Raw genomic sequence first — 16,473 nt, forward strand, 5'->3', positions numbered from 1 at the left:
AGTATGTTTGAGGTATCCAGCTTGGAGAATTATGGGTTCTTGAATTTCAGGTGTGAGACAGCTACTATTGAGACCATTTTAACCATATTTCCCAGACCGATTTAATAGATCCTTTCAAAACACACACACACACACACACACACACACACACACACGGTGGGTAGGGAGAGAGACATGTGTGTTCCTCTAGAGAATGCACGTAGGCTATGGTCAAGGGTCAAGCTTCTTCTAAAATTTTTACACCATATTGTAGACTCAAGAACCTTGACACTTGAAGGTGGAGTACAGATCTATTCAGAAGAAATGGCAGGATCAACACAAGGCCTGCAGCTCAGTCGCCCCTGCATTAAGGTATAAGAAGGACCTAGCAAGCCTGCGCTGTCACCAGCATTGTGAATGACAAAGAACCAGGGATACTGGGTAAAACAGGTGTCCTACATCCTAGGATGAATAAAGACACGGGGCTTGGGAGTCAGAACCAAACATAGGTGGTCCAGAGCCTACCATTCCTTGACTGTTGCTTCCCTTAGAGGGAGGAAGGGGCAATAGACCCCAGGACAGAGAGGGCCCTCAGGCTTGTGAACTTACTGGGGAAATTTGAATCTTCTGCTGCCAGAATGGGAGATAAAGTGGGGTGGAGCTGGGACAAGGGACACCGCTGGGCAGAGCTTATGCTGGAGGGTCTCTGCATATTGCTGCAACATCTCACTAGGTGGCCACTAGCTCACTAGTGCCAGGTGCACCAGGGATGGCCCCCCTGTTGAGAGCAAGCCTGCTATTTCCAGGAAGTAGATAATGCAGGAAAAGAAACTTTTAAAAGGTCCAAAGGTCACTGTGGGAAAATGAGGGTTAGAAAGATGCTATACATCTTGTGTGGGGGATAAGACTCACTGTCAGCATCAGGCTGGTGCCACCCAGAGTCCCTCAATGAGCCCCCCACCCCCACCACAGGTCATAGTACCCTGTTTGATTAGAGAACAGTTTAAAAAAAAAAAACAGCTTTATTAGCGACCTGAGGGAGCTAAGGTCTCTGATTCCTCCTTCACTCCCTCAGGGTATCAACTGCAAAGGCCTTCTCCAGGAGGAAGGCTAATCACATGATTCTGAGAATTCCTGGCAAGGAGTCAGGTCTCTCTTCTTAATTTTAAAAATTCCAAATCCTGATTTCTGAGTCAGCAAAGTCAGAGGCTGGAGTCCAGTGGGCATCAGGACCCTGCCTGCGGGGGCTCGGGAGGCTGGCCGAGTGAAGTCTGCAGAGCTGTGTAGGGGCAGAGGCCGGAAGGCCACAGGAAACTGTCCCAAGAGTTCCAAGTTTCCAAGAAGGCCCCTGCTTCAGCTGGGCCTGGCATTGAACCTGGGCCCTGCAAATGCACTTTGGAGGTGGTGGTCACATCACCAAGCAGCCTGTGGAGGACAGAGCCCTGCCATGTCCTCGGCCTGCCAAGGCTCCGTGCTCCAGGCTCAGTGGGGCTGCCGTAGCCTGTCATTCTTGGGTCCTCACCAGTGGGACATCATCGTGGATACCCCCAGGTCTTTGATGGGATACAGGTACCACATCACAACCCCCGAAGGATTGATGATCACAGTGAAGTTGACTTCAGTCCGGAGACCACTGAAGATATCTCCTGTGAAGACGTTCTGGCCCTGTTTTGCGGAGGGATGCATCGTTATCAAGGTTGCACACACACACACGCACACGCACGCACGCACGCACGCACACACACACACATGCACACTCTGGAGAAGGCTGTATTTCAGCCCAGCTGAGCGAGGCCTCTTGGCCCCATACTTAATAGCAAGGCTGACAGATGTTCAAGCAGAAAACAGAAAGAGCCCCAACCCATGGAAAATATAAGTTCAATGGTGGCAAAACCTGACTTGTGAGTGGGGGCCAGCTTGAGAGGTCAAGGGTCATTCATCCCCAGTAGCTCATTGTACACAGCTGGAAACAACAGTACCAGAGAACTACAGCACCACCCACAGCCTCGGTGCCTCCAGCTGCCCCACCCCTACCCCAGGCACCACCTAGGGCTCCAAAGCATTGGGGGGAGGGGGACTGTGTGTGAAGCAGAGCCGCCTGGATGCCAGAGGGCTGGGCCAGGGACCATAGGTGGCAGGGCACTCACCTCATACACTCTGCCTTTGGGGTAGTTTAGTTCCAAGAGGGAGCAATGGAAGCGGAAAGGCATGTCTGTCCTGCGGCTGAAGAAAACCAGGGCACTGGCCTGGTTAGACAGATACCTCTTGAACACTTCGATATGGGATTTGCTCTAGGCATAAAAGACAAACCACTGGTTGGAGTCTCATGTTCAGCCTGGCCCTGACACCTCTGCCTTCTCTACCACTCCTGACCAGCTCTCTTCTATACCAACCTCAGCCCACAGCTCTGTCACAGAGACCCAAGGAGATGTGACATCACAGTCACCTAGCACCTACACTTTTCTCTCCCTTCCTTCCTGACTCAGCAGGTGCTGATTCTGAGCACCCCCCAACCCCCCCCCCCCCAGATGTCAAGAAGGACAGACCCAAAGACCTGAGGTCACACTGTATGAGCATTGCCAAGACCATTGCAGGGCTGCAGTTGTGGGCACTGTTAAGAGGGAACAATGGGCAGGGCTGGGGGGTAGGGGGTTGAGGGGGTGGTATGCAGATGGCCTCAAGCACAGATTTTCAGTCTCCAGAGCATTCCTCAGGCCCAGCTCCACCACTGGCTCTGAGGCAGGGACTAGCAGTCTCCTTGAGACATCAATAATTCAAAAGGGCCTTCTAGCGTTTTCATTTGGAGGTAAGATTTATTATTATACTCATGTGTATGAGTATTTTGCCTGCATACATGTTATTAACTATTAATATGTGTATGTGTGCACGCACGCACGCATGCATGCATGTGCACACACATCAGAAAACAACTTGTGGCATTTGGGTCTCTCCTTCTACCTTGTGGGTCTCAGGACTAAATCCAGGTCACCAGGTTCTGCAGCTTTAGCAGCTGAGCCATCTTGCTGGTCCTCAACAAGAACCTTCTAAACCATGACATATTTCTTTTCATTCGAGGTAGGGACTGATGCACAGAACAAAGGCTTTGGGGTGACACTGTTGAATTCAAGTATAAACGTGTGGCTTTGGGGAAATTGCCTAGATTCTGGAAGTTCTAATTTCAGTAAAATAGAGTCACTCAGAAAATGCATGCAGAGTGTCCAGCCCTCAATGATGCTCAACAAACAGAGGCTTGAGGTAGCAACAGTATACAGTAGGTGCTTGCAGGAGCAACAGTATACACTAGACACTTGTGGTAGCAATGGTATACAGTAGACACTTGCGGTAGCAATGGTATAGAGTAGACACTTGCGGTAGCAACGGTATACAGTAGATACTTGCGGTAGCAACAGTATACAGTAGACACTTGCAATAGCAATGGTATACACTAGACACAATAGCAATGGCATACAGTAGACACTTGCGGTAGCAACAGTGTACAGTGGTCTTTGGCTAAAACATTCTTCAAGCTCTGGAGGAAAGTACCCATTTTCTGCAGGACATCATGTGTATCCGTCTGCTGTGACTCACCAATCCTCTATGCTCCTGTCATGTATCCCCACCCTGACTCCCACGAACTGTCCTGCTCTGACCCAGGCAAGAAGCCAGCAGCAGCTCCCAAGCAAGGAGAAGGGAGACCTGGCCCCAGCTCCGCTGCTCTCAGGGGAGCCCAGTCCCTCAGCCTTCCCATGCCCTCATCCCCATCCCAGTACCTTTAAGATCCTGCGTCCCTGGATGCCTAAGGGGTCCTGATTGATTTTGATCATGAGTGGGTTCTGAAGAATATCCATATTCTGAGGGGAGATGGTACGCAGGTCCGTGGACATGAGGAGGGGGGCTGCGAGCACTGTCCACAGGGCCATTTGTGCCCGGGATTCATCGAAGCTCAGGCCAAAGTTCCCGATGAGCAGCTGGGGACAGAGGAAAGGAGCAGTCAGTGCTGGCCTCTTCCCACAGGCGGGCACCAGGGCCACTGTAGCCAAGGCAGGCCTGGGTTAGCACAGCCAAGGTTACTGGGCCAGCAAGCCATATTCCATTTAGCATCAGCTCCTCCCACCCTCCATGCAGGTCAGGGTGATGGGCCTTTTGTGGCTGACTCAGGTGATGAGATGGGATCCTGGGGCCAGAAAGTTTGTGAGTTGAGAGATGCAGGCTAATAGATACAAGGGCCTGCTCTGGACTAGAGGGTGTTCAGGGTTAGCCTGTGCAACTCAGTGAGATTTCTCTCAAAGTAAAAAATATAAAAAGAGTGAATGTATAGCCTAGTGTAGGGTGCTTGCCTAGGGTGTGTAGAGACTGGGTTCAACCTTAATACAGGGAGAAAAAAAAACAACAACAAACAAACAAAACAAACAAAAGCCAAAAAAAAACCCCAAACCAACCAACCAACCAACCAACCAAACAAACAAACAAACAAAAAACAGAGGAAAGGCTGTCTGGGCTCTGTGACTCCTGCCTGTAATTCCAGAACTTGGGAGGAAGAAGCAAGGTCAAGCATTCAAGGTTAATCTTGGCTACATTAAGTCTCCACTAAACGAGACTGTCTCAAAAACCAACATGAAAAACGCACACCTTTATCCCCAGCACTGGGAGGGTAGAGGCAGGTGGGTCTCCATGAGTTCAAGGGCAGCATAGTCTATAAAGCCAACCAGGGGTATTCAGATGTCTCGAACAGAACAACATAAAATAAAACAAAGAAAGAAAGGGGGGGTAGGAGGGAGAGGGAAAGGGAGTAAGGAAAGGAAGAAATGCGAAGTGTTAGGACCCAGTCTTAGAGAGCTCTCGTAACTGCCGCTGGCCACTCTGTGCCACCGCTGGATGGACCACAGCGATTCCTGGCATTGGCCACCCTTTGCCACAGCCACAGTTAGAGGGACAATAGGGATTCCTGACCATAAGCAACCAAGCAGTCCACAGTCAAGATGCAAGTAATTATAGCTGAAGCAGTAGCTCCTGTCGTCATTCTCACTTGCCCAATGACGAGACTGAGGCATAGAAGATATTAAGGGGGGGGGGAGGGGGAAGCTGGAGAGATGGCTCAGTGGTTAAGAGCACTGACTGCTCTTCCAGAGGTCCTGAGTTCAATTCCCAGCAACCACATGATGGCTCACAGCCATCTGTAATGGGATCCAATGCCCTCTTCCAATGCCCTCTTCTGGTGTGTTTGAAGATAGTGACAGTGTATCTTATATACATAAAATAAATCAATCTTAAAAAAAAAAAAAAAGAAGATATCCAGGCCAGAGAGAGAGAGAAGAGGAGAGGAGAGGAGAGGAGAGGAGAGGAGAGGAGAGGAGAGCGCCAGGTTTAGATCAGGAGCTCTAAAGCAGGTGACTCAGGTCTCCAGACACACACACACACCCTGGTTGTCATTCATGGTGATGCTTGCTGACTAAATGACCTGATAATCACAGGAGTATCTGTGTAAGCCCTCTGGACTGTGATTGAGATCCAAGGACTAAAAGCAGGATGGAGGGCCAGCATGCTGGTGGAGGGGGCGGGACAGGGCTGGGGACAGGCAGGACTTTGGCAGGGTGAGAGTTGAGCATCAGAGGAGCCAGAGCAGGGATGGGAAGGGACAGAAGAAGAGACACAGGTAAGCTGGATGGACGCTACAGATGGGCTTTCAGATCTTTTTCGAAGACGTCAGACTGTCCTAGGGAAGCGCTTAACAATGGGAAGTCCCAAACTCTGCTCTTGAACATTCTGATGTGAAAGAGGGGGCAGGGCGGAGTTTAGAAGACCCCAACACACTCAGTCCAGGGATACAGTTTAGTGTTGATCTAGGCCCTAAAACATTGTGGTTCTCAACCCCTGTGAATCCAGACCTTAGTGTGTGTGTGTGGGGGGGGGAATCACACATCAGACATTTGCATTACAATTCATAACAGGAGCAAAATTAGTTATGAAGAAATAGTAAAAGAATTGTATGGTCGGAGGGTTGCCACAGCATGAGGAACTGTATTACAGGGCTGCAGCATTAGGAAGGCTAAGAAGCACTGCCCTAGGAGAATGAGAAGCACGGGGTGGCGCTGTAAGGGTTGCAGGGATGGAATGAATGGTTGGGCTAGAGACCCCATCTTCTTCCAGGCTGGTACCATGTCTGGGTCATTCCAGTGCCCAGGACCCGCCACCGGCTGCAGTACATCCTGGTGTCTCACAAACCAGTCCAGGATGGACAGCACACTCTTCCAGGAGTCCTGGATGTCTTTATAGTTACGCCAGAGATTGCAGACCCTGGAGACCTCGGTGTAGTTCACCTGAACATCAGAAAAGGCAGGAGTCAGCACCAGTCACCTTGCTGCTCAAGGGGTCACCCACCAGCTGGGGGGGGCTAACAGTTGGAGACTTGGAATGAGGCAGAGAACAGGTTCTCATGGCGTGTAGTTCTGGGAATGCCCTGTTCTTCTCTCCATATAGGGGAGGGGGCATCCCCATCACACACACACCCGCCACTGTGTGCCACATACATACCATACATACCCATTTCTTCAGTGTCAGTGCCACCACCTGCCTCCTTTAGGTTTGGAGGTCTGGGCCCTTCTGAGGTTATGCATGGCTTCATCTGCCTTCTGGCCCATATGGAACCACCTAGGGATTCTGACCACTTGCCTGCCTTGGATGTAACCCCAGCAGCCTGATAAGCTGGCAGAGGCTATGGCTCAGTGACCTGGTCTCTAGACACCTACATATAGCTGTGTTGGCTACTCTAGCTGTGGTGGCAGCCTCCCAGAGGCCTGGCACATAGGAGGTGAGGGGACATGGGAGTGGGAAGCCGTAGCAGACAGAATGGCTTACCTTGGGGGGTAGGCCCCCTTCATAGGCTGGCCAGCTGCAAGAAAAGGCAATGGGACGGCCCGTGGCGTTCAGGGCAGCAGCCATCTTGGGGTACCCTGCAGAAACCCCAATTTGGTGACTTGACCAGGCACAGGGGACAGCCTAGGAAGTGCCTCCCTGTACCTAAAGGCTTACTTCCTGGGTGCCAAGCCTTAGGAGGTAGGTATGGTGCCATAGCTACCTTTAGAAGGCCTGGGAGCTGTAAGCAGGGGTGAGGGATTTGGGAGAACTGCCACCACTGTATGCAGACACAGATGCCGATCTCTCTCTGCGTCCCAGCCAGATGTGGACTCACCCTCTGCACGTTCTGTGGAGCTGGAGAAACAGCCATCCAACTTCAGCATGTCCACCTTCCACTCCGCGAAGGTTTCCGCGTCCAGCTCCACTTTGTCTAGGGTGGTACCAGGGTAACCCATGCAGGTCATTTTGCCCATGTCCTCATAGATGCCCAGCTTCAGACCCAAAGAATGAGCCTGTGGGGGGTTGAAGAGACATGGCTCAAGTGAGACCCTCTACTCTTCTCAGGCACCTCTGCTAGAGCCCATTAAACTCTTAAATGGTTCCCAGGGCTGGGGATGTAAATTAACCGGCAGAGTGCTTGCCTAACACGTAAAAAGTCCTGGGCTCTCTTCCCCACACACTGCATAAACTGTGCATGGTGACATGTAGAGGTGTTTGTTTGCTTGTTTGCATAGGGCCTCTCTATGTACCCTGGCTATCCTGGAACTCTCTATGTAGACCAGGATGGCCTTGAACTCACATAGATCTGCCTGCCTCTGGAGCACAGGATTAAACACATGCATCACCGTACCCAGCTAGCACCAGAAGCTTGAGGTTATCCTCAGCTACAGAGTGTTGGAGGTCATCCTGGGCTACACAAGACCCTGTCTCAATAAAGAAGAAACTCTCAGTGGCTCTCACTGACCAAAAGAACCAGTGGCTGGCTTCTGCCAGCCGTGGCCACTTTTTCTCCAGCTGTTTTTTGCCTAGAAGCCTTTGCTACTGCTTCAGAGGTCCCACCTCTGGGATGGATTCAACCAGATGCCTCCTCCAGGGGACTGTTCTTTTTGCTAAGGCCCCTTTCTGGCTCTCGCCTCATTAGGCCAATAGTATGTGTGTGTTCCTTTTTCAGTTTCTGCCACTATGCCACATTCTCAATGGAGACTGTGATAATGAGTCCCAGGCCCTCACACTAAGTAAGGGGAAGGACTGGAGCTGGACTTACATAGTCAGCTAGGAAGGCAATCCCATGAGGGAAGCGCTTGGGATCAGGAATTAGGCGGCCTGAGGCGTCACGCCCACCAATCCAGCAGTCATCGATGTTGAGGTATACATAGCCCAGGTCCCGCCATCCATCCTGGGCCAGTCTGTCCGCCATCTCCATAAAGAGCCGTTCACTAGCAAGGGACAGTGGGGCTGTGCTGCTCAGTTGCCCAGGCTGTCCCTCATTCCCGCTCTTTCTCTCTGCTCTGAATTCTGGCTATAAAAAACCAAGCCTCTGCTGCCAGCTGAGGCGGGGCCAGGATAACAAGTGTAAATGACCTTCTAGGATTAGGGTAGGGCAAGAAAGAGGTGGTCTGGCCAAAGGGCAGGACTAGGCCAAGGGAAGCATGTGGGGCCTGTCTGGTCTTTTATCTTCTTTCAGTTACCTCAGAGGCCAAGTACACCTACTGAGGCCCCAAGTAGGTCATGGGGTGTCAGATACATTCATTCTGACTCTGCATTTTTCTATTTTTAAAATTTATTTTTTATTTTATTTTTGCTGACGAGTGTCTTTCACCCACTGACCCACTGACCCCATTTTGTTGCCCTGGGTACGCAGATCTTACTCACCTGATGCAGTTCTTCGGGTCCTCCACACAGTCGATGTTACAGCGGAAGCGTTCCCAGGCCAGCCAGCCCATGGGTGGCGTCCGTAGGAGCCCATTCTCCAGCATCAGTACCTGAGCCACCAGGGCCAGTAAGAGCACTGAGGGGGGAGGTGGATGGTGACTTGTAAATGGTTTCTACAGCACTCCCCTCCCCCCACAGACATCACCTCAACCCCTCCAGCCCTTCAGCCCTCCCCAGGCACAGGCCAGTAGGGTTAGAGTTGCCTCAGCCTGTGAGTGCAGTCTGAGGGGGAGGGACATGGGGCAAAGTAATGTATTCAAAAAGCTGTTGCTACAGACTGGGAATCAATGGAACTGACCCCTGAAGTCATGTCCTTGATATACGTGAGACCAGACACCCTCTTCCCTCCTTACACAGAAATGGCAGTTCATTGTGGACTGACTCTGGGTTTCTGAGGCCTTGGAGTTTTTGCTCTCCACCTCAGAAAGCCTCAGAAGGGCCTAAAGGGGTTGGTCAGGGTGGACTTGAACCCAGCTGCTCACCTACACAAGCCCCTTCCTCTTGGCTTTCAGCTTCCGTATATATAAATTACCACACCCACATGACAGGGCTGCTACAGCCCGCCAGTATCGGGTAAGATAGGACCTATACACTGGAGCAGGGCTGAAAAAGGAAGTGGCCTCTTTGGAGGGGAAATGATTCTGAGGTGTGGGGCATCTCCTTGCTTTTCCTGGCCCAGCTCCAAGGAGAGGCACACTTCTCCCCACATACCCCCATCAAGAAAGAGGAGGGGTGGGGCTTCCTCGCCACAGTCCTCCCCTGCAAAGCCACCTGAGTAGGTGAGGGTACCTGTCTTCTGCAACATCGCCTTGGAGTCAAATCTCAGGACCCACTCGAATCTGCTCTTAGCAGCTTTATATGCTGAACTGTGGAAGATAACAGATGTTATGTATCCCACCGGGCATAGTGGGACCCACCTTTAATCTCAGCACTCAGGAGGCAGAAGCAGGAGGATCTCTGAGTTCTGGGCCAGCCTGGTCCACATAGCCAGGTTCAGGCCAGCCAGGGCTACTAGGTAGAGAGACCCTATCTCCGAAAATAAAAGTTACGGATTCCACATTTGGCCCCAAGTCGCTTTCGCTACCCTCACACACTCCTTCGCTACCCTTTACTTCCCGGAATCTAAGCTCTTCTTTTAGAACTACAAATAATCTAGGACTTTTTGCCCAAGAGCGGTTGTGACTGGTTCTAGGAATACCAGGAAGAAGGAAGGCTATAGGCCATTTCCGGTTCCAGGTCCCCGTGTGGGTTCAGATTCTCGGTTCTTAAACATCGCAGGCCCAGGGTCCCCCTTGATTCTTACCCTCACGCTCGCTCAGTCCGCGGTAAGCCGTGAAAGCCGCCTAGGCGGCCGCTTGTACCTATAGCGACCCGGGAGGCGGAATGTCACGGGACAACCCTTCTTGAGCAACCAATCAGAATCCCCTAGCAACGCCATGCCCTCCCTCTATGCCCCAGCTCCCTGCTTCCAAAAGCTCCGCCCATCTAAGCTCGCGTTCTGCGCGTTCCCGAGGCGCGCTCCCGTGGGAAGTCGGCTTAGGCGCCCTGTGCACGCGCCGCTGTGCCTCGGGTCTGGTTGGAGTCCTCCGTGCTCCGCCCCAGAGGGCGGGGGTGGTGGCCCGCACTGCCCGCGCTCAGTAAGTAGCTGTGCAGTGAATTCCTACAGAGGGCGAAATCTTGCTCTTTTTGTTTGTTTGTTTGTTTGTTTTATTTTGTTTTGTTTTTTCGAGACAGGATTTCTCTGTGTCCCGGAACTCATTCTGTAGACGAGGTTGGCCTCGAACTCAGAAATCCACCTGAAACCTTGCTCTTAACCACTCGAAAACGGTAGCGAAAGAGGCTGGGTGGGGTTTCAGCTCTCGAAAGGTCAGGAAGCTGCCCCCTCCACCTGACACCCAAGGGGTTGTTCGCCCACCCACTCCCCAAATGTATTTATTCATTACTTATTCATATGTTGAACACAGGCTAGGTGCCAACCACTATTTCTGGATGCCTTTACACCGATGGTAATCATAGCTGTCCCCTATCCGAATCTGTGCCATTTTCCTCCTATCAGGTAATGGCAAACCTACTTCTCTGCCAATCTTTTCCCTCAGCCTTTACATGCAATTGTCCAAAAATCCCGTGATTCCTGCCTTTAAATTCCACCTCTCATCCCACCCAGCAACGCTGGCCCCATTACATATTGCCTGGATGATTCGGAGACAGCCCTCAAGGGCCTCCTTTGTCCACCTTACTTCTCCAAGGCAGCCAAGGCAAACCTGAAAACTCAGCTCTGTGGGCTGGTAAGATGGCTCAGTGGTTAAGAGCACTTAGTGCTCTGGCAGAGCACGAGGGTTCCGTCTCCAGACTCACATGCCAGGGGATCTGATGCCCTCTTCTGAACTCTGAGGCCACCAGGCATTCACACGGTGCACATACAGGCAGATAATCAGGCACACACTTAACCTAAAAAAAACGAACCCAACCCAGCCCTGGTCTTGTCTCTCTGAAGTCTGTGTGATGGCTACTCGCTTAGTTTGGGGAAATGGTGTTTCTAAACCCCACCCTCTACCTTTTGACCTTATTCCCTGCCGTCATCTTCCTCATTGCCCTCCTTATGGCCCCTCAAACACAGCCTTTGAAACAACTGTGCCTTCTGCTTAGAATGCACTTCTAGATATGGGCATAGCTGACACCCTCATTTCCTTTAATTATATGTCCAAGTGAGGTCTACTCTGCCCATTCTTCTATTTAAAACCGGCAAGCTCTCCCCTCCCTCCTCAGGAAACCCATGCTATATTCTCCCCTTACCCACCCTCCTGCGACCTTCACCTTGTAACACATTTACTCTAGTGGATACTACTAGTTGAAGAAAAGTTAGTGAACATCGCTGCCACCAACCACCGCACTCCCCACTTAAAACATCCAGCAAAACTCAGAATGTAGGGTATGCTTGTTTATATTGTGAGGTCAGGGAGGAGACCTCAGAGCGGACAGCTGAGACCTAAATGTCAAAGAGCTCTGAGTGGGGGTAGGGTGAGAGGGGAGGGCCGTCTGGGCTTCAGGAACTGCAAAGCAAGGGTTGAGGTGGGAATCCACAGAGCCCTTGGGCAGGCAGGCATTTGAACACACTTGCCTTTAGGGCGACTACGGGGAATCCTGGTCTCCTATCTTATGAGTGCTTTCCTGCAGTCTTCCCTGCAAGCCTATGGACAGACTCCAGGACCACAAGTGGACTGCAGACCCGCGTTGGTGGGTGATAGAAGCCGAAATGGCCAATATCTAGAGGTAGAGATGGGGCTAAGCCAAAGACTTGGTTGAGAACCTTAGCAGGGTTTTGCAGGCTGTGTAGGAGCTCGCTTTAGGAAGCGCCCTATCTGATGATTTGTCTGGTTTGGCTCTGCACGCGCGAGAGGGAAGAGGGGGGCGGATCGGGGAGATACTGGATGGGCTGTAAGGGGAAACTTTTAGGGGAAAAAGAGCACTCCGAATTCTTCTTCGGTGTAGAGCTGGAGGCCTGTGGGTAGCCTGAGGTTGGGCTTGGGGTTCGAGACGACCCCTCACCGACGAGTCCTGTGGCGCAGGCAGGTCCCCACCTTCCAGGGCCTCAGTTTCCCTCCAATATGCGAGCCGAGGCGACTTTGCGGATCCGGAGGCCTGGTGGGTACTGGGCGGGGAGCGGCCGGGGCGGTACCCCGAGCCTCCCGGGCGGGGTCTCCCGGCTCCTGTGGCCACGTTTGCGACCTGGGCGGAGGCGCGGGGTTCAGAGCGAGAAAGCCCAGGGGGCGACAGCATCGCACCCGACGGGCCAGGCCCTCGGGCGCCAGAGGTGAGAGCCGGTCAGGCGGGCTCCGGGAGGAGGTGACCAGGAGGGCGTGGCCGTGGACGTGGCTGGAAAGCCCGGGCGGGATCCAGGGGACCCAGGCACCAGCAGGGCTGCCGGAGGGAGAGACCGCGGCCGCAGGCGTGCGTGGACTCAGCCCCTCCTTGGGGCCCACAAAGGGCAGCGGCTAGAACGGCCTTCCTCTATTCCAGGCCTGCTTGTTTCTCTCTCTTTGGAGCCCTTCTTCCCCTCCCGCCTCCTGGCTACGTTTTTTATCACTCACTACTTGATTAATTCATTATTTATTTAATTGTATTTGCTTACGGAGTGTCTCTTTTGCTGGAAAGTAGATTTCAGGAGGACGGGGACCTAGTTGCATTCGCATTCCTACAAATTCAGCAAGTCTGCACAGGGCTGATTACTGGCGATTTAACCACTCTAGATGTCCTGCAAATAGGGAGGGGAGGGGATGTGGAAAGAGTGTGGTGCGCGAAAGGAAAAAAGCCAAATTCGACCTTTGGGTACATCGGTAATCAGGAGACATCTCCCAATATCGTGGTGACGAAATCCCATAGGGACAGCCAGGAAATCTTGACTGCACTTAACTGACTTACCTAGCACCAGGGAGCCTAGAATTACAGTCAAGAGACAGTGGGCCAAGACATACAGGGAACTTCAGTTGCCCTACGGGATGAGCAGGTTATGAAAAGGAGGAGCGCTTCTGGCAAGAGGCTGCCCTTTTACTGGGGCCCTGAAGTTAGATCTGTTCTCACGTTCTTTTGAGAACCGTTTTGCAGGCTCTCTGGAAACCATGCGGCTGAGCTGTGTGGTTAGATAAGAGGCCACCCTGTCCCCTTCTGTGGACTCCGCTGATAAGTGTGTCACCAACAAGGCCCCACATAGAAGGTATAAGAGCAAGTGCCGACTCTTCCTCATATGACCCTTGCCAGTTCAGCTGTATAGGAATCTTGCAGCACCAGAATTTAGTGGGTATGTCTTCAGTGCCCCAGGACACACCGCTGGGGTTTACAGAGCGGGTCCCATTCGCCCCTGGTCACCTCCTCCCATTCGCCCCTGGTCACCTCCTTCCGGAGCCCGCCTGGCCCTCCTCTGGTGCTCGTTGGTGCAATGTGGTTACCCCTAGGAGGTCTCGGTCACTGGCCTGTCCCTCCCCTGCTTCCATCTGGCTCTGAAATGTGGGCTGGATACCACTGGGGGCTAGTAGGGGCTCAGGAAAGTCGTGGGCTCCCTGGAGGTTGAGCTTACACTGCAGTGAGGGGCCCCATGTTTAGGATGTTTGAAGCACAAAAGTGTCTTTGGGTCTAGGGTCCCTTTCATCCCACCCCGGGGGTTATTTCTTTGGGTTAAAAAAAATGTCAAAAGGAATATCCAGGTTAGCCAGGGATATGGCATGACCCAGTCTGAAAGCCATGATTAAAAACTACGGCCATACCACCCTGAACACGACTGATCTCGTCTGATCTTGGAAGCTAAGCAGGACCGGGCCTGGTTAGTATTTGGATGGGAGACCAACAGGGAATACTGGGTGCTGTATGCTTAAAACAAACAAACAAACACTCAGAACAGCTGGGGCTCCCTGTGCTCAGGGCCCCTGCCTTCAAAACCTAGCATGATGGAAGCTGAGCATGGGGTAGGTATGCAGGAAGCACTGGGCAGATGGGGACAGTCAGCTCAGAAGCTGAATTCAGATCATCCATCCTTGGCTACATAGTGAGTTCAAGAGCAAGCAGCCTGGGCTATGAGACTCTGTCTTCAAACAAACAAAGCACCATGTTGGGCTCTTCTGATATAACTATTCTCTTTTTTTGTTACAGTTTTTTGATGTCCAGGTTCTTTTTTTTTTTAATTTTTTTGGTGACCCTTATATGACTTTTGAGATGAAAGGCAAGGAAGACTAGTCCTTCAGCTGAAGTCTGAGAACTGCAGGAACATAGTCTGTAGGTGCCACAGGACTGGGCTGCTGGTCTTCTGAGCTGGGTCCTTCCCTGCCGGTGCTACCATCTCTCTACCTCACCGTTCTCGTGGGAGCCATGAAGCTGAACAAGAGGAGTGTGGCCCACTATGCGCTGAGTGATTCTCCGGCAGACCACACTGGCTTCCTGCGTAGTTGGGGAGGACCAGGTTCCCCACCCACTCCCAGTGGCACTGGCCGAAGATACTGGTTTGTTCTCAAGGGCAATCTGCTTTTCTCTTTCGAGAGTAGAGAGAGCAGGGTCCCGCTGAGTCTTGTGGTATTGGAAGGCTGCACGGTGGAGCTGGCCGAGGCTCCTGTACCCGAGGAGTTCGCCTTCGCTATTCGCTTTGATGCCCCTGGAGTGCGCCCACACCTGCTGGCAGCAGATGGGCAGGCTGCCCAAGAGGCATGGGTGAAGGCACTGTCCCGAGCCAGCTTTGGCTACATGCGACTTGTGGTGCGAGAATTGGAGAGCCAGTTGCAGGATGCCCGTCAGAGCCTGGCCTTGCATCGCTGTGCATCCCAGAGGGCTGTTGCCAGTTGTAGTAAATCTCAGGCTCCTGACCACCGAGCTCCAGACCCTGAGAATGGCCACTTTCTCTCCAGGGACCGCAGTTCCATTGGTACTGTGGAAGAAAGGGGGATCCGGCCAATAGGTCGGGATTTGACCGAGTGGGAGTTACAGGGCCCTGCTAGCCTCCTCCTAAGCATGGGACAGAGCCCCGTGTCCCCTGAGAGCTCCTGTTTCTCTACCCTGCATGACTGGTATGGGAAGGAGATCATGGAGCTGAGGCGAGGGTGGCAGCAAAGGGCCAAAGGGAGCCAGCCAGAGAACAAGTCACAGAATAGGCCCTGAGCCAGAGCCCTGTAAGCTATGGCCCTGTCCTGCTGGTCAGGATGCCGGGGTCAGAACATCAGGGGTTAAATATTTACTCATTTACCAGGTTACTGTGTGTGTGTTCCCCTGCTCTGTAGACTTTCTCTAGCTTCCAGATCCTCCCTTCTCGCTGGCATGAACTGAAGCATCATGACTCCCTACTTATTTTCTGAGGTCTAGAAAGGCCAGGTGGTTGATGGGAAGATAATATAATTCAGGAAGGGGGGCTCTGCTCTCTAGCCATAAAGAACAACACAAGAAGTCTTGGGCATCTCCATGCCAGAGGTGACAGGAAGTGGCTTGAAGACTGACATCGTTGTAGCTTGGGCAGGGCTCTCTGTAGGAGAAGGTCTTTAGGTGCTAAAGAGGGATTTGTCCTCTCTCCCGCTGCTGCCCTGTCCATGTATAGTGCTGGACATTGCCCGCAGGGAGGCAGGCAGCCTTTAATATAGAAGAGCTGACCTGTCGTCATGGCCACTTGTAGGGACTCTTGTTACCTAGCCCGCTTGCTCCTAAGGCTTGTCTGCTGAGGGCTCTCATAGCTACTCTGTCCCGTGTCATTCCAAGTATCTTTTTCTTTAGTTCTAAAGTCAAATGGCTAGGTCTACAGAGCCAGAAACCAGGCCCATCTGTCCCCTTTATATAGATGTAGTGACAGAGGCTGTGGCTCAATAGAGATGTATACCGTTCCCAAACAAAATCGGACTCTTCCTGACCTCCCTCTTCTCCCTATCTGGGGCCTTGGGGCAGCCTGACCCAAATCCAACAAGGCCTAAAGGCTGGATTTTGCCTCCAGGAGACTTGAGTTCTATGGTTCCTCTGGTCAGGGCCATGTTTCCAAGCCTGCTTGTAACCTCATAGCCAGCTGCCCTCACTGTACACACAGGTACCTTTGCTAAGTTTCTTGTCATGAAAGACCCACAACGTGAGGACTCCCTCACGTTCTGACTCAGGAGAGGCGACACCCCAAAATCACCCACAAGAAACGGTCTTGCTGCAACTTGCAAGAGGATTTTTATTCGAGAGCGTTCTCGGGCCCATGGTCATACA

The 16,473-nt window shown here is 52.2% G+C and overlaps 2 protein-coding genes and 1 pseudogene across 2 annotated transcripts; 2 read left to right on the top strand and 1 right to left on the bottom strand.

The window, feature by feature from the left end:
• Positions 1-981: 981 nt before the first annotated feature.
• On the bottom strand, positions 982-10,186 carry Naga (alpha-N-acetylgalactosaminidase). The gene is made up of 10 exons (XM_021183289.2): positions 10,070-10,186; positions 9,556-9,632; positions 8,707-8,842; positions 8,099-8,270; positions 7,169-7,346; positions 6,835-6,929; positions 6,135-6,296; positions 3,750-3,947; positions 2,127-2,270; positions 982-1,644 (listed from the first exon to the last, which is right to left on the bottom strand). The coding sequence occupies exons 2-10, from the start codon at positions 9,569-9,571 to the stop codon at positions 1,498-1,500; spliced, it is 1,248 nt and encodes a 415-aa protein (XP_021038948.1). The 5' UTR covers positions 9,572-9,632; positions 10,070-10,186; the 3' UTR covers positions 982-1,497.
• A 2,196-nt stretch (positions 10,187-12,382) lies between these two features.
• On the top strand, positions 12,383-15,965 carry Pheta2 (PH domain containing endocytic trafficking adaptor 2). The gene is made up of 2 exons (XM_021184328.2): positions 12,383-12,408; positions 14,407-15,965. Exon 2 carries the CDS (start codon positions 14,623-14,625, stop codon positions 15,400-15,402), a length of 780 nt encoding a protein of 259 aa, XP_021039987.1. The 5' UTR covers positions 12,383-12,408; positions 14,407-14,622; the 3' UTR covers positions 15,403-15,965.
• LOC115029428 lies at positions 14,011-14,129 on the top strand (annotated as a pseudogene).
• Positions 15,966-16,473: the final 508 nt, after the last annotated feature.

Source organism: Mus caroli, chromosome 15, assembly GCF_900094665.2.
Source record: "Mus caroli chromosome 15, CAROLI_EIJ_v1.1, whole genome shotgun sequence".
Classification (NCBI taxonomy): Eukaryota; Metazoa; Chordata; class Mammalia; order Rodentia; family Muridae; genus Mus; species Mus caroli.

Coding starts and splice junctions, on each gene's coding strand:
- Naga (XM_021183289.2), bottom strand. Junction 8,271..8,706: donor GACCCGAAGAACTGCATCAG/GTGAGTAAGATC, acceptor GTCCCTTGCTAG/TGAACGGCTCTTTATGGAGA. Junction 6,930..7,168: donor CTCCACAGAACGTGCAGAGG/GTGAGTCCACAT, acceptor GGGTTTCTGCAG/GGTACCCCAAGATGGCTGCT.
- Pheta2 (XM_021184328.2), top strand. CDS start 14,623: ATGAAGCTGAACAAGAGGAGTGTGGCCCACTATGCGCTGAGTGATTCT.